Here is a 20,485-nt window from a genome sequence, read left to right on the forward strand (position 1 = left end):
GGGCCTCCGACTTCAGCCATTCCACGCGCCTGGGCCCCCCGCATCTTGGAATCCAAGAATGGCGCACACACCTGCAGGCGTTGGCGGCAGGGTGTAGTGTGGTCCTCCACGCGCCCTTCTCTCTCTGCCCTTTTCCTGGCGCTGCAGCCCCGCGCCCCGCGCCCCGCGCCCCGCGCCCCGGCTTTGTGAACTCCGCACATCACAAAGATCCCCGAGAAAGTCTGGGCTGCTGCCCCAGCGTTCGCGCCCGCTGCCCGGAGGCGCGCGCGGGGCGACCTCGGAGGCAAAGCCGCGCCTGCCCGCGCCACGAGCCGCCTCGGGGACCCTGGCGTCGTTCCGTCCGCCCCCCTCCCACTCGCCCCCAGCTCGCGGCTCCGCGCTCCCCGCTGCCCACCCGCCGCCACCTGCAGGATCCCCGGCGGGTCTCACCGGGTCCTCCCGCGGGACCGGGGGCGGGGCGGGGCTGCCGTGACGTAAGGGAGGGGGCGTGGGCACCGGGGCCCGGGGCGCCCGCCGGGGCTGGGCCAGTCCGAGCCGCGCAGCCCGGGCGAGCGCACGCGAGGCCACCGCGGCCCGCCGCGCGCCCCGCCCCGTCCGCGGCTCGGTGCCCGGGCGCTGCCAGTGCCGCTCACCCCCGGGTCTGGTTGCACCGGGACGGCGGATCCGGCGCGGGGGGGACGCCGAGTGCCGGGCACCTGCGAAGCTGCTGCGGCTGCGCTCCCGGGCGCCCCGCTGGATGGGGACACCTACTGGGTGCTGACGAGTCTGGTCAACGGCATTGCCCCCTGAAAAGCAAGGTGAGGTGCGTGTGTGTGCGTGTGCGTGTGCAAGTGCGGGACACCGGAGCCATGGACAGGTGTGAGAGTAGCCCACAGGGGCACCTGTGCGCGTCTGCCTTGGTGATCGCGCGTCCATCGGTGCCGCCGCCGTGTGCGGGGGGTGGGGGGGGGTGGTGGCAGGGGGGGCGGGTGCACGAGTCTCCGCTTTTGGGGGGTGATCGCGGTGGGCGTGAGCGACGGCGGGGGCCCTGGCATGCGCGGGGGGGGGGCCGGGGCAGGGTGTCCTGGAACGGACTTGCCCGCACAGCCCCGGCCGCTGTGCGCGATGCGTGCGCTGAAGCTCGCGGCCAGGGGTGGATGCGGTGCAGATAGCGTCTTTCCCGGCCACCTGGAGGAGCGGAGAGCTCGCCCGCCCGCCCGCCCGCCCGCCCGCGGGAGGAGGAGTCGGCGAGGCCGGCGGGGCAGAGGGGAGGGGGTGGGAGGTTTCTAGTGGCGCCGGCGGGGCTCCTGCGAGCACGCAGGATGAGCTGAGCCGACCGCAGGAATACCGCAGAGGAAAGGGGGGAATCTCCCATTTCTTTCCACGCCCACTGGGGAGGTGGACAGATCTGGTAGGAGTTGGACCCCCGCCCCTGGGCAGTGATCTCTGTCGTGGGCCAAGACTGGACAGATTGGATGGACCCACCGCTGCTGAATGGCCAAGTCCTCCCGGTGGCTACTGTCACTCCCAGCTGTCCCGGGCACTTCGGCCCCCTCTGCAATTAGAGGCCAGTTGGGCTGGCACTACAGATATCATTCTGTAAATTGTAAGAAATCTTAGCATCCAGGACCAGAGCTGATGGCCAGAGATCCTGACACTTGCCTTGCCCCCACCTCTCCCTTTTGGCCAGTTCCCAGAGGGCAATGCGTGCCCCATACTAGATTGCTGTCTTTCTGCCAGCCAGGAGCTCAAGTTCAAGCCCCAGAGAGACACACCTGGGTTTCTGAAAAAGCAGGAGTGTGGGTTTTAATGGGGGGGAAATAATTCTGGGAAGACAGGAGAAACTTAGTAAAACCTAGGGCCACCCCACATGCAGGGTCTTTATCCCAAGGCATTGCTTGGGCTGGTGACTGCAGCCTCTCCAAGCAGAGTATAAGAGGCAATGTCACCCTCCTGTCCAACAGAGCCAGGTCCTCTCTCAGAGGAATCCAACAAGCAGGCCATTACCAGTCCCTGACAACTCTCAGGCTGAGCATTTACACTAACCACAATTCAACAAGTATCGACTGCTTGGCATTTGGAACCCATTTTCTGTAGGACAGACATGAACCAGAAGTCGCTGAGAGACCTGCCATGATTCAAGCTTGTTTCTTCCTTGAAGGGAGGGCCTCATTCCTGACAGCTCCGTGTCCTTCCCCCCTCAGCCACCTTCTCCAAGGCTCTGAAATGCTCAGTGGCTCCTTCCACACGTGAAAGGGTGAGACATCTCAGTCGATTTCAGGAAACGCTGACCCCAAGTACCTCCATCCAGTAGGGAGGGCAGTTAGGGCTGCAAGGCAGCCTTCCTCTCTCCTCCAACCCCCTACACCACCACCATCCCCAAAACACTGGGTGCCATTTAGACAGGGCCCCTGCGGCCCCCAAAGTCCTCAGTCTTAGCCAAACCACCCATGATACTCCCACAAGACTGAGAGTTAGTTAGTGTGCCTCCTCATTTACAGGCGGCTTGAGGAGGGTTCTGGGTCCTTAGAATTAAATAACTCACAAGCTAGATGGAGGGAAAAAAAACACAAAACACGACAACAGAAACAATCCAAGTTAATCCCAGCCATACAAAAAAGAGTTTCTGTCCAGCTTCTGGTTTCAATAGCTGTCAGCTTATACATTTTTTACCAAGTGCAGAGCTGAAATCCCAGCTCTCCAATCGGCCACAAAGCCCAGATTCTACAGAGTGGTGGGGGAAATGAGCACAGCAAAGCCAGGCACCTGGTGGGAGAGAATGAAGCAGAGGGGGGCGTGTACCAGGAACCTCTAGCATTTGTCGTCGGCTGAATCTCTTTCAGTTTATCAGTAATCTCTCTCTGATCATTAAGCAATTCACTCAGCCGCCAGGAAAAGGTTCCTGCATGGGGAAAAATGTCAGCCAAATGACTTATTCCTTTAGACGTGTCCCCTCTTCCCAGATGGATCCCACTCCCCCTCATCCTATCTTCTCGTTTCAGTCTTCACATACTCAAACCTAGCCCCCAGTTTAATTCGCCTCAGGGCCCCTTGTCTGAACCTTCTGGTTAAGGAAGCTGTCTTCCATCCTGAGTTCGTGTCTCCAGATAATCCCTACCGTGTTGGAGCTGGGTTCCTTCCTCAGTGATGACTTCCTTCCTGGCACCAGCTGTGGATGTCGCTGTGCCCAGCACAAAGAAGCACCCCAGCCCTTTTTTTTTTATTTGAGTCACCATAGATAAATCATTGAACTGTGAGATCATCTACAATTGCTTTCTATCGTAAGCCAAGCCGACTATTTTCCCGTCCTGGAGATAACGCAGAAGCTGCGCGCTTCAAATCAAAGCCCAAGTAGCCGTCACCAGTTTCCCATCCGCTGAGCAGTTGTGAGATCATAAAACAGCATAACTGACTTACGGCCGGGGGTGCTGGGTTCTAATCTCTGCCCTACCAATTTCAGAAAGCAAGCTGCTTAAACTCTGAAGGCCCTGGTCTCCACATCTTTACAGCGGGAAAGCTGGTAGCTGGGACGAGGAAGGATGTGCACGAGCTATGTCAGTGTCTGGAACTTTCTGTCCACCTATATGAACAGCCTGCGTCCCTCACCTGCTCCGAGTTTTGTCCTTAACCCAGGAGACAGGGAGTGGCAGGCACTTCTCTGGGGAGCTGGAAGCACTGGGGGGGGGGGGGGGAGGGGGGAACCTCAGGAAAGAGCTCTCTTCTGCATGACAGGAAAAAAAAATTCCCTAAACTACAGCACACATCTTAAAAATGAAAGCAAGCCAGACTTTTATTTTTAATATTGAAGACTCTAAATTGATTCACTGTGGAGGCAGGCTTCAATAAATTAGAGATAATGAGATGGCAGAGGGAGAAAAGTAGGGAAAATAATATTTATGAGGTTCTGATTACCATGAACCTCCCCTCTCTGAACCTTCGTGTCAGCACTCATTAACAAAAGAGAGCCCGGTGGTTAGCACCGAGGACAAGCGGGCTCAGCCCTGGGGGCTAGGCTTATTCTCCCTCTAAATTCTTGCCTTTGGGGTTGTTTTTTCCTTTTTGGTCATGGGGAAGCTGCTGTCAAAGTAGCCTGAACTCAGTGCCTTGCACTTGGTCTTTTTCTTATGACTGGTGCTCTCCCACTTGAGCCAAGCCTCCAGTCTGGCATTTTGCTTGCTAATTGGAGATGGAGATTTTTCTGCTTGGCCTGGCCTGGCTTTGAACCTCCATCGTTCAAACTCAGCCTCCTGAGTAAGCATGAGCCATCAGTGCCTAGCAAAAATCCTGGACTTCTTCTACCATGGGGTTTCAGAATGGAAAGACTCCCAAGCAGGAATGGATTTCCTCACAGTGATGAATACCCAGCATGCAGTGTCAGACCCCTCTGAGGTCAGGGGCCAGAATTCTCCTAGCTCTGACTTTTCATAGTTTGGATCTGTCCACGTCTTAGAGATCAGCTTAACGACACACTATGTGTATATCAAAGATGATAGCTTAACCCAAACCCGTCCCCACAACTGGAAAAGAAACTCAGAATGCCTGAAAACTGACTAACAAAAGTGCTGGTAGTAGGGCTGGGAATGTGGCTTAGTGGTGGAGTGCTTGCCTAGCATGCAAGCCCTGGGTTCCATTCCTCAGTACCACATCCACAGAAAAAGCCACATTGGTGCTGTGGCTCAAGTGGTAGCCTTGAGCAAAAGAAGCTCAAGGACAGTGATCAGGCCCTAAGTTCAAACCCCAGGACTGACAAAAAAAAAAAGAAAGTGTGAGTGGCTGGATTGCTTATGTGGAAAGATAACAATGTTTTCTGTTTAACGATCTAAGAGGAAGCTGGGCAATGGGCTCACACCTGTCATTGTAGCTACATGGGAGACCAAAAGCCAGAGGATGGTGGATTCAAATCAGCCTAGGCAGAAAAGTCTCAGGATCTCTATCTTTAAAACCAGCAAAAAGCTGGGCTGGAGGCATGGCTTAAGTGGTAGAGTACCAGCCAAGCAATCAAGCAAGCAGTAAGGTCCTAATTGGAACCTTGGGTATAGTGGGGGAGCAAAAAAAAAAAAAGGAGGAGGAGGAACAAGAGGAAAAGGAGGAGGAGGAGGAGGAGGAGGAGGAGGAGGAGGAGGAGGAGGAGGAGGAGGAGGAGGAAGAAGGGAGGAGGAAGGGAGGAGGACCTAAGAGGAAAAACCCCAGAAATATGCAGAGCAGATGAGAGCTTAAACAGCCTGGGCCTGATCAACCCACTCTTCCTTCTCTCTTCCAGATGTCTCTGTGGCCCCTGGGCGTCCAGGGGCCATTGAGGTAAGCACAGTTTGGGGCTCTTGGCTCTAGACCGCCCGACGGAGCAGCCATGGAGATGCTGGTTGGGCGAGCCAATGGAAGCCAGGTATGGCTGCCCTCTTCGTTTGACCTCAATGGCTCGGTGGCGGCAGCCAATGAGTCAAACAAGACGGAGCCTTACTATGACATGACGAGCAACGCCGTGCTCACGTTCATCTATTTCGTGGTGTGCGTCGTCGGGCTGTGCGGCAACACGCTGGTCATCTACGTCATCCTCCGTTATGCCAAGATGAAGACCATCACCAACATCTACATCCTCAACCTGGCCATCGCCGACGAGCTCTTCATGCTGGGGCTGCCTTTCTTGGCCATGCAGGTGGCCCTGGTCCACTGGCCCTTCGGCAAGGCCATCTGCCGAGTGGTTATGACGGTGGACGGCATCAACCAGTTCACCAGCATCTTCTGCCTGACGGTCATGAGCATCGACCGCTACCTGGCCGTGGTCCACCCCATCAAGTCGGCCAAGTGGAGGAGACCCCGGACAGCCAAGATGATCAACGTGGCTGTGTGGGGAGTCTCCCTGCTGGTCATCTTGCCTATCATGATTTATGCTGGGCTTCGGAGCAACCAGTGGGGGCGCAGCAGCTGTACCATCAACTGGCCGGGCGAATCGGGAGCGTGGTACACGGGGTTCATCATCTACGCGTTCATCCTGGGGTTCCTGGTGCCCCTCACCATCATCTGTCTGTGCTACCTGTTCATCATCATCAAGGTGAAGTCCTCCGGCATCCGAGTGGGGTCCTCCAAGAGGAAGAGGTCGGAGAAGAAGGTGACCCGGATGGTGTCCATAGTGGTGGCCGTGTTCATTTTCTGCTGGCTTCCCTTCTATATCTTCAACGTCTCCTCCGTCTCGGTGGCCATCAGTCCCACTCCAGCCCTGAAGGGGATGTTTGACTTTGTGGTGGTCCTCACATATGCCAACAGTTGTGCCAACCCTATCCTCTATGCCTTCTTATCTGACAACTTCAAGAAGAGCTTCCAGAACGTTCTCTGCTTGGTCAAGGTGAGCGGCACCGACGATGGAGAACGGAGTGACAGTAAGCAGGACAAGTCGCGGCTGAATGAGACCACAGAGACCCAGCGGACCCTCCTCAATGGAGACCTCCAAACCAGCATCTGAGCTGCCCGGAGAAGAGCAGAAACCAGCCGAGCTCTGCCCGCGGCCTCCCTGGCCCTTCTTCCCACTCCTCCCTCTGGGGTTCTAGAATCCCAGCCCGATTCAGAGAACCGGGCGGAGGTGACTGGTACGAGAGAAAGATAAGGTCTGGCTCTCATCACCTCTCCCTTGGAGTGAACATTCAAATACAGGCAAGACTATTCAAATTGGAAGAGGAGGAAGTCCCGCCCAGAGGAGGAAGTCCCGCCCGGATGAGCCCCGGACGACTGCTGTAGCCCAACAAAAAAAATAGAAAATGAAAAAAAAAATAACTTCTCTGTGCATATGTGTGCTTACACACCATGTGTAATAATAGTGTGCTCGGAATGTTAGTATTTATTCTTGTCTGTGCTTACTTAGTCTCTCTAGGATGTTTGTGTTTGAGTACACAAGTAGCAAATTCAAGCGTGCGCTAACATAGATGGACATTTACCAACATCCAGAACGGGAAGAAATGGATCTGTGGCACAGCCGGTCAAAGCTTGATTAAGGGGTGTCACTTCCATGCGTCTTTTGCGAGGCCTGGGAGGAGCCTGCGTGGTGTGCTCACGTGGTCATATGCTTTTGTCAAAAAGAAAAAAAAAATGTAACAGTGAGATACATTTGTATTCTTTCTCACAGGAGGGCCTCCCGGGAGCAGTCTCTCCCAACGAGTTAGGTCAAAGTAAGAAGGTGAACAGGAAAAGACAGGTAAAAACCCAGAACATAAATTCATGAGTTTCTTCTCAGATATAATCAGTTATTCATTTACCCCCCCAAAAGACTTCAAACGTCATGGTAATCCATCATTGTGCACATGAAGACAAAGCCTGCTTTATAGTCTAACTGCATTTTTTTCCCTTCTCAAATAGCTTTAGCTTCTCTTAGGGAACCATTGCGGGGGGAGGGGGAGGAAGAGGACTCACCTGAAAGGCAATAAATGGACTGTGATTCTTATAGGGAAACAATTTTATCTTCCCCACCATGAAAACAAATGAATTATAAATTATACCTTTATGAGAAACCGTGAAATTGTCTGGACCTTTTTTTTTTTTTCAATGCCAGACATGGTTTCTGAATGAAAGAAAATGGAAATGTAATTTAACAACTCCTCAAAGGGCTTTCCAAAAGACCTTATGGGGGAAAAAAAACATCACAATGCCTACTAAAGATCAAGGATACTGTTCGTACAACCAACACACACACACAGCACACACATACAGACACTCCACACTGCCTGGCTGGTGCGGGGAGGAGGGGGAGAGGGGAGGGGGGCTGGGGAAGCCTTGTCCCTCACAGGTGTGGCTGTGCTCTGACTGTACACACTGCCAGGGTCAGGACTTTCATGCTGCAAGGACAGTGGTGACCAGCACTTCACACCATCAGTGGTATTTTGTTTTCCCCGAAACATAAGAGAGGAAGGTGAGGTGAAGTGATAGGAAAATAGATGATGAATGCCTATCTCATTCACTGACCTCAATTTCCCAGGGCCAGGCCTGGCAGAGCTCCTGGGAATCCCAGCAGAATCAAGGAAGAAAAGATGAGAGGACCCCAGTGGGAGGCCAGACGGAGTAAACAAGTTAGACTCCTATCTCAAAAACTAGTTCACATCCTTAATCCCAGCTACTTGTGGAGGGGGGGGGGGTGGGCAGCACAATCCGGGTCCCATGGAGATGGTGGCCAAAGCACGAGACCTCATCTGAAAACAAAATGAAAGCAAAGGCCTGGGTGTGCACCTCAAGTGGTAGAGTACTTGCCTTGCAAGCATGGGAAATCAGGCTCAAAACCCCAGGATCAAGAAGAGAGAGAAGGGGAGGGAGGGAGAGAGGGAGGGAGGGAAGGAAAAGGTGTTAGCCTTCCTCTTCTAGCTCCCTCAGCTTTCCTCTGGCCTGTAATGGACGTGGTGGTCTGTGCTTCTGCCCTAGAAAGAGTTGGTGACACCAAACATGCAGGTGGAATTCGCTGGAACCATGTCCATGGGGAAGAGAAGGTGAGGTTGGCGGGTGGCATCTCTCGGCGATGAGCATGAGGGCTGCGTGTGAAGCTCTTGGCCTCTGAGAGCCTGGGTGGGGGTCCAGGGGATGGAAGGGCAAGAAAGCCATGGCTCCTGGACCAGCTATGACGACCACGAGGACGCTGGGAAGGAGGGAGGGCAGGGGCTGAGGATCACCAGGAAGGCTGGCAAGTGTTTGGCTCCCCCGACAGTCCCAAGAGCTGACAATGACTTAGAATTCACCACGAGCCTCTCCCACCGTTGGGCCGCATTAAAAAACCACTGCATTTCCCCAAGTCCCCCGGCTAGGCAACCCTTCACCCGAGGGCCTAGTTCATTTCCAGTGTGAGTGCCGGGAACAACCAGAGTGGGTACTTTTATCTAGCAGCTCCTCTAGGCAGCAGCCACCAGGGCCCGGGTTCGAGTCCTAGATGAACGGTTTTTGAACTGGCTGTCACCATCCAGGCTGAGAACAGCATCTGCAGAGGAGGGCTCCCTTCCCTCTCCCTCCGCCCCCACCGAGGGCCACCCCCCCCCACCGGGCCCTGGCCACGAGGCACCCACCAGTGATCTGGTTGCTCCTGCCCGCACGTCTCATGGCAGCCCTGACTGTGCTTGAAAACAGCTAAATATTAACCAAGACCTAGCCACACCGACCATAAAGCATTATTGATTCTCCTGAGCCAGAAGTGATTGTGATGCCATTAAAATAAAACGCTGGGGGCCTGGATCACCGGGGCTAGTGAGCAGCCGACTCCTACGGGACAAAGACTTGAAGCACCGGAGGACTGAGGACACGGATGTTTCCGGTAGGTAGAGTCCCAGGTATACAGGTGAGGACGCGCATTACGTCACTTCGCTCTCCTTCGGGCGCGGTGGAGGCGGCAAGCCAGGGAAAGGAATGGACCTTTGTGTCCGATACCAGAGTCAGTCCCCGTGTCACTAGGACCCCGTGTCACTGGGACCAGGAAGCAGAAAAGGAATGTCCCCGTTAAAGGCACCACTGTGCTGGCCCTGGGCAATGTCTGCTGAGAGGTGAGATACTGTCAGCCAGGCGCCAGTGGCTCACACCTGTCATCCTAAGCTACTCAGGCAGCTGAGGTCTAAGGATCATGGTTCAAAGCCAGCCCAGGCAAAAAGTCTGTGAGGCTCCTATGCCCAATTAACCCATCAGAAAGCTGAAGTGGGGGCTGGGAATATGGCCTAGTAGTAAAGTGCTCGCCTCGTATACATGAAGCCCTGGGTTCGATTCCTCAGTACCACATACGCAGAATAAGTCAGAAGTGGCGCTGTGGCTCAAGTTGGTAGAGTGCTAGCCTTGAGCACAAAGAAGCCAGGGACAGTGCCCAGGACTGGCAAAAAAGAAAAAGAAAGAAAGAAGAAATAACGACTAGAAGGGAGGCCCCTGGTGAGCCCACCCTAGCCACTGCCAGGTCTCCCAAAGATGAGCACACCCTACAAAGTTCAGACTGCATGGGGCACAGGGCAGGGGCCCTAGAGAGGAACAGAACCTCCCTCAGGGAGGAAGCCCATCTGTCCCCTGGAGGCCATGGGTCAACTCATTAGGGACACCACGGGAGGGGCAGCAATGCCACTCCTGGATGGTGCCCCCATTGCTTCTTGGGTAGCTGGCATATCCATCGCCTGCCCTCAGGTAAGATGGTTGAGTGAGCTGATAGTTTTCTCAAGAGTCCAATTGATAACAAGAAGCACACATGGTCTTTGTACAGTATAAGCAAGGAGAGGCTGTTTGCTTTATTTAATCTTTTATTGTGATTCTAGTGGTACTGAGATTTGAACTCAGACCCTCACATGCTCTGTTTGCTTGGTTGGCACTCTACCACTTGAGCCATGCCACCAACCCTGCTTTTTGTTGGTTATTTTGGATATGAAGTTTGGATATGAGCTGTTCTGTCAGGGCTGGTTTCAAATCATGATCCTCCACATCTTTGCTTTCTAAGCAGCTTCAATTACAGGCTTGAGGCACCGGCACCCTGCTCCTACGCTTCGTGTGTGTGTGTGTGTGTGTGTGTGTGTGTGTGTGTGTGTGTGTGTGTGTGCTGGTACTAGGGCTTCCACTTAGGGCCTGAGTGCTGTCCCTTTTTCACTCAAGGCTGGCGCGCTACCATTTGCACCACACCTCTACTTCTGGCTTTTTGCTGGTTAATTGGAGATTGAGTCTTCCGGACTTTTCCCTGCCGGCCTGGTACACCGGCCACTGCGGAGTGAAGGCTGGGCCTCCGGGAGGATCGGTCCTGCCTTCAGCCCCGGCACTCTGTGGCAGATTCAGTCAGCCTCCCAGACACTCGGCGTGGATGGCACACAGATCCGTCCTCTTCTTCCCCTTGGCGCCTCCTCTGCACCAGCTCTGCTCTCTCCGGGCTCTGAGGGCCTGTCCTCTGCCTGCCCCTCCAGCCCTCTGCGGGGGGAGGGGAGGGAGGCCCTCCCACGGCCATCTCCACAGCCAAGAAGCCCATTCTTTTCCTGGACCTCACTGTATCATTCCCACTCCCGCCTGCTGAGCGGACGCACAATCACAAACCAGTCACCCCTGTGAGCATCACCGTAATAATAATTTTAAAAAATGTTTTAAGTGTTCTCTCTAATAGTTAATATTTAAATTCTGTAAACTATTTGGCCCTGCTGGTATTTGAACATGGGGCCTTGTGCTTGCTAGACAAGCGCTCTATCCATTGAGCTATACCTCTAGCCCTTTCTGCCTTGGTTATTATAGAAATAGGAACGGTGATCCTCCTATTTATGCTCGCCATCACTGTTGGGTGACAGGCATAGGCACCACCATGCCCAGCTTTTTCTGATGAGATGGGGGCCTCAAGAACATTCTCCCCCCCCCAAGCTGGCCTCAAACCACGATCCTCCCAATCGCAGCCTCCCAAGTAGCTAGGATTACAGTGTGAGCCACTGAGCCTGACTTGCATTTCAATTGTTTTAAGGGACTTCTCTGTGAGAATTCTACAATGCCTCTTTTTGATTCCTAGCAATATTATCGAAATTTGCATAAATAAAATGTGGCTGGGAAGAGCCAGTGGAGGCCTCGCAGCCTGCAGGACCTGCAGGGCAGGTGGACGGTCCAGGCCCACACTGGCCTTTCCTCCATCTCTCCTCTCTCCTGGTCGTCGCCTGCCTGTGACAGACCCAGTTCAATGCGCAGCTGAGCAGGAGGAAGGAGGACGGGCTGCGGAGCCCTGGATTCCCTTCCGCTCCCACTTGGAGGAAAGGGTGACTTTTTTTTTGGCTAGTCCTGGGCCTTGAACTCAGGGCCTGAGCACTGTTCCTGGCTTCTTTTTGCTCAAGGCTAGCACTCTGCCACTTGAGCCACAGTGCCACTTCTGGCCATTTTCTGTATATGTGGTGCTGGGGAATTGAACCCAGGGCCTCATGTATACGAGGCAGGCACTCTTGCCACTAGGCCATATCCGCAGCCCCTGAGGATGACTTTGAACACCCAGAGGCAGCTGCCCAGCTCACTCCAGCTTCTCACCAGCAAGAAACGACTGCCCGACGGTCCACAATGACAGGCAAGGCCCCCAACGCCCATCCACGTCACCACAGCAAACCGCAGTGGTGCGTAGGGAGCTCCCACACCCAAAGACACGGAGCCAGTTCAACAGAGCGGGCCTGGGGCTCTCTGGACACAGCTGCGTCTGCTTCCTAGCCTCCTGAGTCCCCCCCAGTTGGCCCGGCCGTGGCTCTCTGGCTGTTTGTCACCCACCAACAAATGCGGCCAGGCGGCACATCTGACGCCGAGTCGGCCGTGGTCAATGGAACCGGAAGCTCCTTCGCACAAGCTCCGCACGGCACAGCCCCTCTTCTGATCTCCTTCATTGCTGATGGCACTGGGGTTTGACCTCAAGGCCTCGCACTTGCGAGGAGGCAGGCATTCCGCCACAAAAGCCCTTTTGGCTTTTGTTATTTTTTCAGCTCTCCCCTGTGACCCCTATCTCTGCTTCCCCTGTCCCTAGCATGGCAGGCACACACATGCATCTTTCTTTTTTCTTTTGTTCCAGTTCTGAGGCTTGAACTCAGGGCCTGAGCACTGTCCCTGAGTTTCTTTTTGCCCAAGGCTAGCACTCTGTCACTTGAGCCATAGCCCCCACCCCCAGCCTTTTCTGTGTATGTGGTGCTGAGGAATCGAACCCAGGGCTTCATGCATGCTAGCTAGGCGAGCACTCTACCACAAAGCCCCATTCCCAGCCCCATTCCCCTTTTTATTGCAAACTTTATTTTGCCCTGGCTGGCCTCGAGCCTTGATCCTCCTGGTTTCTGTCGCCTGGGCAGCTGGGATAAAAAGTGTAACCCAATCCGCCCAGCTTTCCTCAGATCTTTTGAGTGGTGCGGCGCTGACACTGCCAGGTGTTCTTTCGTTTTTCTTCTGGAGGTGGTGCAGATCAGGAAGCCACAGGCTCCTCGCCACCTGTGTCTTTGAAGGCTAAGTGGAGGTCTGCCAGGAAGCTGGGACTCCAGGCTGCAAAGCAGTTTCAACCAAGTGATGTGATCACTGGCTTCCACTACAGGGGCAGGAGTACATAGGGTCTGTTGCTAGGCTCTTTTTTCTTTTCAGTGTTGGGATTTGAACTCAGAGCCTTGGACTAGTCTGGCATTCTACTTTATTATAAAATTAAATTATCATTCATGAATTCAATAAATACTGATTGTCAACTGTATACCAGAGACTCTTCTAGGAACCGGCAATTCAGACAAAAGACAAACTAGGTCCCTGCTCCTTGTCATAGCAACACTTTAAAAATGAAAAGTGTACAAATAGCTGGGCACTGATGGCTCACACCTGTAATCCTAGGAGGCGGAGATCTGAGGATCACAGTTCAAAGCCAGCCTGAGCAGGAAAGGCTGTGAGACTCATTATCTCCAATTAACCAACAAAAAGCTGAAAGTGGAGTCATAGCTCACATCATAGAGTGCTAGCCTTAAGGAAAGAAGCCCAGGGACAGTGCCCAGATCCTGAGTTCAAGTCCTAGGACTGGCACACATGTACACACACACCCCAAAAAAGTATAAGTAAATCAAGTTCAGGTGTGGTGGTCATGCCTATAATCCTAACTACTCACAAGGCAGAGATAGGAGGCTTACAGTTTAAAACCATACCAAGCAAAAGCTAGTGAAATTCTGTTGTAGTGGTGCAAGCCTGTAATTCTAGCTATTCAAGAGGTACAGCTAGGAGGATGGCCGTTCAAGCTAGCCCAGGCAAGATTGAAAAACAAACTAAATGTCTGGGGGAGTGGCTCAAGCAGTAGAGCATTTGCCTAAGAAGACAGAACCTCAGATACACACACACACTTATAATTCCAATACAGTGATGATGGTTACTATGAAAATATAGACAAAAAACAGTGGCCAAGGGTGTGGCTTCCAGAGGCAGCTTTTACACCTAGCTGCTTCACACCTAATTCTGCTACTTCCTCAATGATTTGTGGCAAGTCACAAATCAAAGCAGGTTTCCTCCTCAGTAAACAGATAGGAATGAGATCTTGCTCTGGAAGTTTCTGCATGAGAGAGAATTGGATACAGTCGTTCTTATTCGGGGGTTACAGCAGTGGATGACATATAGTGAGCCCTTGACCATGGTATAGTGTTTTCATTTTTTCTTTTGCTTCCAGTTGTGGGGCTTGAACTTGGGGCCTGGGCGCTGTCCCTGAGCTGTTTCCGCTCAAGCCTAGCACTCTACCACTTTGAGCCACAGCTCCACTTCCAGTTTTCTGGTAGTTCATTGGAGATAAGGGTCTCCCATACTTTCCTGCCCCGGGCTGGCTTCGGACTGCGATCCTCAGATCGCAGCTTCCAGCAGGAGTGTTTATTTCTTCACATTGGGGAAGCCTGAGAAGGAGGAGGCAACAGTCCTGTGACCACCTGGCGGATCAAGGGCCTGGAGAAGAGGAGAACCGGCCTTGGGTTACGGAATCTAAGACCAGGCCTGGGTATGGGCCGATGAGGGTCCGGGAGGTGAGAAGAGGTCTGGTGGGACAGGGCCCCGGGTCTTTGCCCCGGGGTCTGCCTCTGGCTAGGAAGGCTCCGTGCAGGAGATGCGCATCCGGGGTCACCGGGCCGGGGGCGCGGAGGGAGAGCAGATTCGGCTGGGCTCTGTGGCAGGGAACTAGGAGGCAGCTGGAGCCGTCAGATGAGCCAGGATGGGCCCACGAGCCACGCTGCACCAGGTGTCTGGCTGAATGGAGCCCAGTCGGACGCACGCGCAGAGAGCAGCCGCCGGGTCTGCGCCCTTAAGGGAGCACCGCCATGCGCACGCGCGGACACAGCCTTGGCGCCGGCGGCTCCGTAGGGCGTGGCCGCACGCATGCGCACCGTCGTCCGCGCTTACGCATGCGTACCGTCGTCCACGCATGCGCTTCGCTGCTCCGGCCAGGTTGAATTGTCCCCAGAGCCAGCAGGGCTCGCTGTCTATTGCAAGTGTGCGGGGCCCCGGTCCCCGGTTTTGCAGAAAGAGCCCAGGGGTGGTGAATGGAATGTGTGTGTGTGGGGGGGGGGGGGGTGACCGGAAGAGATGAACGAGGAGGCAGGAAAGATGGGGGGAACGGCCTGGAGCGGGGCCCAGAGCTCCGAGTATCCTGATAGGATGGGAAGCGCGAGAGAATACTTTTCAGTCAGGGGAATGACCCGGTTGAGAGAAAGGAGCCCCGTGAGAAAGGAGGTGACGGTCCTGAGAGAGGTGGGAGGCCTGTGATCCTAGCTACTTAGGAGGCTGAGACAAAGAGGCTCACGGTTCCAAGCCAGGGTGAGCGGACTACCTCCAAAATAGCAGGAAGAGGCTGAGCTTGAGGCATGCCTTGAGTGGTAAGAGTGCCCGCCAAGCACGCAGGCTAAAGGAGCAAGAACACCTGAGTTCAAGCCCTGGTATTGCCAAACGAGAGAGACAGACACACAGACAAGGAGGGAAGGAAGGAAGGAACAAAGGAAAAGAAAAGGGAAGGAAGGAAAAGGGGGAGGTTTGAAAGGGGGCAAGAGCTTACTGTGCAGTCACTGGGCTTTGCTAAGATAGCTCACGTGCCCTCTGAAGCCAGTTTTCACAAGAGGGGTCAGTGCATGGCATAGGGTGTAGAGTATGAATCTCTAGTTGGGTGCTAAAGCCCAGACAAGCAGACTCCCTTCAGGGTCACGCCTGCCTGGCTATTTGTTGAAGGCTGTGTCTCAGGTGTATGCAAACAGTTACGTCAAATACACACCCCACAAATACCACAAATGTCACCTCCAGTAGACACAGGCTGATAAACAATGCCATAAAGATAAGATGTCAAGACAACTGGATTTGGCCTCATAATCCCATTCTAATCTCAGCCAAGAGCAAGCACCAAATGTCTCAAACCCACCTAGCAATCCACAGGCAATCATGGAGAATTCATCGAGTCCCACAGGACTTTTATTGACAATTTGTCCTTCACTATATCCTTTCTTCTTCCTCTCTGTTCATTTTGATCAGACTCTCTCCTCTCCTCTTTCTTCTTTCTCCCCTCTGCATCTTTCCTAGCTTAGCCAGAGTTTCCGTTTCTTAGAGTTTCATTTTTCTGAGTTGCGGGTGAGTTTTCCATGTCTTCCATCTTTTCTCTGGTTGCAGGTACAAGGCCCCAGGTCTACCATTCAGATCCTGCATGTGGACATGCAGAAATGTGGCCACCTTACATCCGAAAGAGGCTTTGGAAGCAGGGCTGAGTGGGGGAGAGGAGGTGGGCCTCGGCTTTTATTTCTTTCGTGATTTCATTATCTGTGAACGCAGCCCCTCAGACCTTTTCTAGTGTGGCCTTTGGGGAGCCACGTTGTGACTCAGTGACACAGCTGGATGGATGGGTGATCTTACGAGTACTCATCGTATCATTCGGTCTGAGAGCCAAAGTCCATTGGACCCTTTCCCAGATGCCAGACCACATACTGCACTTGGTACTATAACATCTGTGTTGGGCAATTTCCTGTCACTGTCACAAAATACCAGAGGCAATCAGCGAATCAAGAGAAAGGTTTACCAGATGCTGGTGGCTCAGGTGGCTCATATCCGTAATTCTAGCTAGTCAGGAAGCTGAGATCTAAGGATCACGGTTCAAAGCCAGTCAAGGCTGAAAAGTCCCTATGAGACTCTTATCTGTGTGGATCTGTGGCTCAAAGTGGTAGAGCGCTAGCCTTGAGCAAAGGAGCTCAGGGACAACACCTGGGCCCTGAAGTCAAGCCCCACAACCAAGGTGTGTGTGTGTGTGTGTGTGTGTGTGTGTGTGTGTGTGTGTGTGTGATTATTTGGGCTGATAGTATGGAAGGAACATGATTGATTGGCCTTGTTTCTTGGGACTTGTGGTAAGGCAGAACAGCATGGTGGAAGCGCGAGGCAGAGCAAAACTCCCCACCTCATAGCTAGAAAGCAGAAACAGAGAAGGGAGGGGCCACCACCTCACCATCTCCTGCCTGCCACACCCGCACTGATCTCAGAGGCCCCACCTCTCAGAGCCCACCATCTCCCAACAGCACCCCACCAGGGACCAAGCCTGTAGCACATGGACCTCTGGGGGGACATTCGGTATCCAAACAATGGCAGAAACCTTCCATTGTAACCATTATTCTGACTTACATATTTCTGTTAACAAGTAAGGAGAGGCCAGATGGAGTGGTGCATGCCTGTAATCCCAGCAGCTGGAGGCTGAGGCAAGAGGATCCTGAGAGGAAGGAAAAATGTCAGAGCACACCCCCAGACAGGAAGGAGAGCCCTCCAGCTGCCGACACCTGGATACAAGGCACGGCCACTCCCCGCAGTGTCTGTCTCCACATCCCTGGAGAGCCACGCCAGGTGAATCCCCACCTGCCTGAACAGCTTAAATGCAGAGACCTTCCTCTGGCCAAGGGCAGGGAGCAGTGTGGAGCCCGTCCAGATGTTGCTAGTTGTCTGGGCATCTGTCCCTCTACAGCTGGGATTTTTTTTTTTTTTTTTTGCCAGTCCTGGGGCTTGGACTCAGGGCCTGAGCACTGTCCCTGGCTTCTTTTTGCTCAAGGCTAGCACTCTGCCACTTGATGCCACAGCACCACTTCTGGCTTTTTCTATATATGTGGTGCAGAGGAATCGAACCCAGGGCTTCATGCATACAAGGCAAGCACTTTACCACTAGGCCATATTTCCAGCCCCTGTAGCTGGGAATCTTTTTTTTTTTTTTAAAGGAATCACAGGACTGAGTCAGAAGATCAAGGATTTCTTCTAGAGTCAAAATGACCAGAGCTAAGTAGCTCTGTGACTTTAGACAGGATACTCGATCCTGGGCTTTTGTTTCATTCTATTTGCTGGTACCAGAATTTAAGCTCCAGACCTCTAGCTAACTCATTCAGCTTGCTTGCTTAGCTAGTGTGCTACCTCTTGAGCCATGCCCCAGCTCTGGGGTTTTGGGGTTTTTTTTGCTGGTTGTTTTGGAGATGGAATCTCACAAACTGTTCTGCCCAGTCTGAATTTGAATCATGATCCTTCAGATCTCACTTTCCTGAGTAGCTAGGATTACAGGTGTGAGCTTCCGGCTCCTGCTAAACCTTGGTTTTATCATGAGTACCATACTGCCTATGCATTTGATTTTTCTGACAATCAGAAATGTGAGCAGAGGGCCTGGGGTTGTCTCAGAATTTCAGCTAAGTAAAGGCTTAGATTTGATTACAGGGGCCTAGGATGAGCTAAAGATAACCTGTTCAACGTTTGATATTTAAAATGCTACCACTAAAGACATTAAAAAAAGAAATCGAACACAATACTGCACTCATTGCTAAACAAAAACTAAACTACTGCTATACTCATATGCTTCTAATAACTAAAGCAGCCAGGCACCAGTGGCTCACGCCTGTAATCCTAGCTGAGATCTGAGGATCAAGGTTTGAGGCCAGCCAGTCTGTGATGCTTTTATCTCGAGCCAGAAGTGGAGCTGTGTTAAAGCACCAGTTGAGCAAAAAAGTCAAGCAAGAGCCCAAGGACCTTGAGTTCAAGCCCCAGGACTAGCTCAACACTTAAGCAAAAAGATGTTCATGTTTCATTTCTGCACCAGCACAGCGCCTGGTTCAGCAGCTGAAGCTCTGGTTTTGCTAGCTCATGCTAATGTGTAGACGTGAGCAGGAGGGGATGCTCCTTGGATGGGGTGAGTGGTGGGGAAGGGGGCTTGGAGCGGAAACTTCCAGTGATCCAGTGTCACAGGCTGAAAGTTTGAAACTGCCTCCACCAGTGTTGGTTCTGAGACGAGAGAAACAACAGCGACCTCTGCAGGAAAGTTGGGGGAACTTGGTCAGGGAGACAGCAGAAAGGCAGGTAGGAGCACAGCCCTGATGTCAGACCACTGGGGCAGTAGAGAACATCAGCTGGCGCACCTGCCTTTGCTCTTACCTGAAACCGCAGGTGCACACACAAACACAAACCACTTCACATAAAGCCCCAGCTTCACCCTGAGCTGGGAAGTGGAAAGTCTGGAACTCAAAGCATGCCACAGGAGTTGGGCACCAGTGGCTCATGCCTGTAATTCTAGCTACTCAGGAGGCTGAAAATTGCCTTTCAAAGCCAACCCAGACAAGAAAGTCCATGAGACTCTTATCTCCAACCAACCACCAAAAAAGCCCAAAGTGGAGCTGTGACGCAAGTGGTAGAGCACTAGTCTTGAGCCAGAAAACATCAGGGAGGGCTGAGAATATGGCCTAGTGGCAAGAGTGCTTGCCTCGTATACATGAAGCCCTGGGTTCAATTCCTCCGCACCACATATATAGAAAACAGCCAGAAGTGGCGCTGTGGCTCAAGTGGCAGAGTGCTAGCCTTGAGCAAAAAGAAGCCAGGGACAGTGCTCAGGCCCTGAGTCTAAGCCACAGGACTGGCAAAGAAAAAAACACATCAGGGATAGTGCCCAGGCCCTGAGTTCAAGCCCCAAGATCAGTGCACAGGTGCACACACACGCACATGAGCCTACCACAGGGTCATTCTGGGAGGACTGTCCTGTGGGTACACATAGCTGCCACTTGCAATGGCCCCAGTCACAGAGCTGCACTACTTAGTCACTGCCCGACAGTGGATGTGGCAATTGGTACCACACTGCTCCAACCACTGCAATGGGTTTTCCTTGACTTCTCTTGCCCCCCCATTCAAAGCCCCAGGCTGTGGCCACAAGCCTGCACCACAGCTGTGAGAGAAGTCTTAGGGTAAGCTCCTGCCCGATGGAGATGAGTTCCCCAAACACAAAGCAGAGCTTCTGCGCCTTCTGAGCCGCAGAATAGGGATTGCTGTCTTCTGCAGAATGGAGTTGCAGAGTGCAGCCCTGCCGCCAGGGGAGCTATGGGGTTGAGAGAGACAGACCAGCAGAAAAGGAGTTGGAGCTAGAATTTAAAAGCCCAGTCACTAGCTATGGGGGGGGGGGGGGGGTGCTGGGAAGGTTAAACGCCCGCCCCGGGATTGGGTTATGCATTGAGGTGAAGCGTACAGCAAATTAAGTGATCTTGAGGACAGGCCTTGAAAACTGTGCTGGGTAAATCCATCAGCCTCCGCCGGTAACCATCTGGTAAAGTAAAACTGGTATTCTCATGGCTCAAGCACCAGCCTTGCAAACACGAAGTCCTGAGTTCAAATGCTAGTATTGCTCCAGAGGAAATAAACAGGAGAAAGGAAGGTGCTGTCTCCATTGTCAGGATCCTGCCAGGTAGAGTACGGTCAACGGCGGTCCTGCGCGGGCAGGCGGGCGGGCGGGCGGCCCCGGGGCTGCCCAGCGGCAGGGGGCCTCGGAGCGGTCGGATTCCCAGCTCTTCTCCGCTCAGCAAGGGCTCCAGGTGCGCCGGGAGGGATTTCAAATCATGGCGCGGATGTGAGTCCTGAGAGCGAGATTCCACTCACGACCTGGTTCGGCCGCCTCGCGACCCCACGGTGGTCAGCGCGGGGCCAGGCCCCGCCCCTCGAGACACGCCCCCAACGCCGCCACGCCCACCCTGCCCGGAACAACCATGGCTCCCAGGAGCGCTTCCGCCTTCATCCAAGATGGCGGAGGGGGCGGGGCCGGAGGGCGGAAGCTGCCGGC

At 53.5% G+C, this 20,485-nt stretch overlaps 1 protein-coding gene across 1 annotated transcript; it reads left to right on the forward strand.

Annotated features, from left to right (window-relative positions):
* Nucleotides 1-745: 745 nt before the first annotated feature.
* On the forward strand, nt 746-6,664 carry Sstr2 (somatostatin receptor 2). The gene is made up of 2 exons (XM_048365244.1): nt 746-797; nt 5,240-6,664. Exon 2 carries the CDS (start codon nt 5,327-5,329, stop codon nt 6,434-6,436), a length of 1,110 nt encoding a protein of 369 aa, XP_048221201.1. The 5' UTR covers nt 746-797; nt 5,240-5,326; the 3' UTR covers nt 6,437-6,664.
* The last annotated feature ends 13,821 nt before the right edge of the window (nt 6,665-20,485 follow it).

Source organism: Perognathus longimembris, chromosome 17, assembly GCF_023159225.1.
Source record: "Perognathus longimembris pacificus isolate PPM17 chromosome 17, ASM2315922v1, whole genome shotgun sequence".
In the NCBI taxonomy this organism is placed as follows: Eukaryota; Metazoa; Chordata; class Mammalia; order Rodentia; family Heteromyidae; genus Perognathus; species Perognathus longimembris.

Coding starts and splice junctions, on each gene's coding strand:
- Sstr2 (XM_048365244.1), top strand. CDS start 5,327: ATGGAGATGCTGGTTGGGCGAGCCAATGGAAGCCAGGTATGGCTGCCC.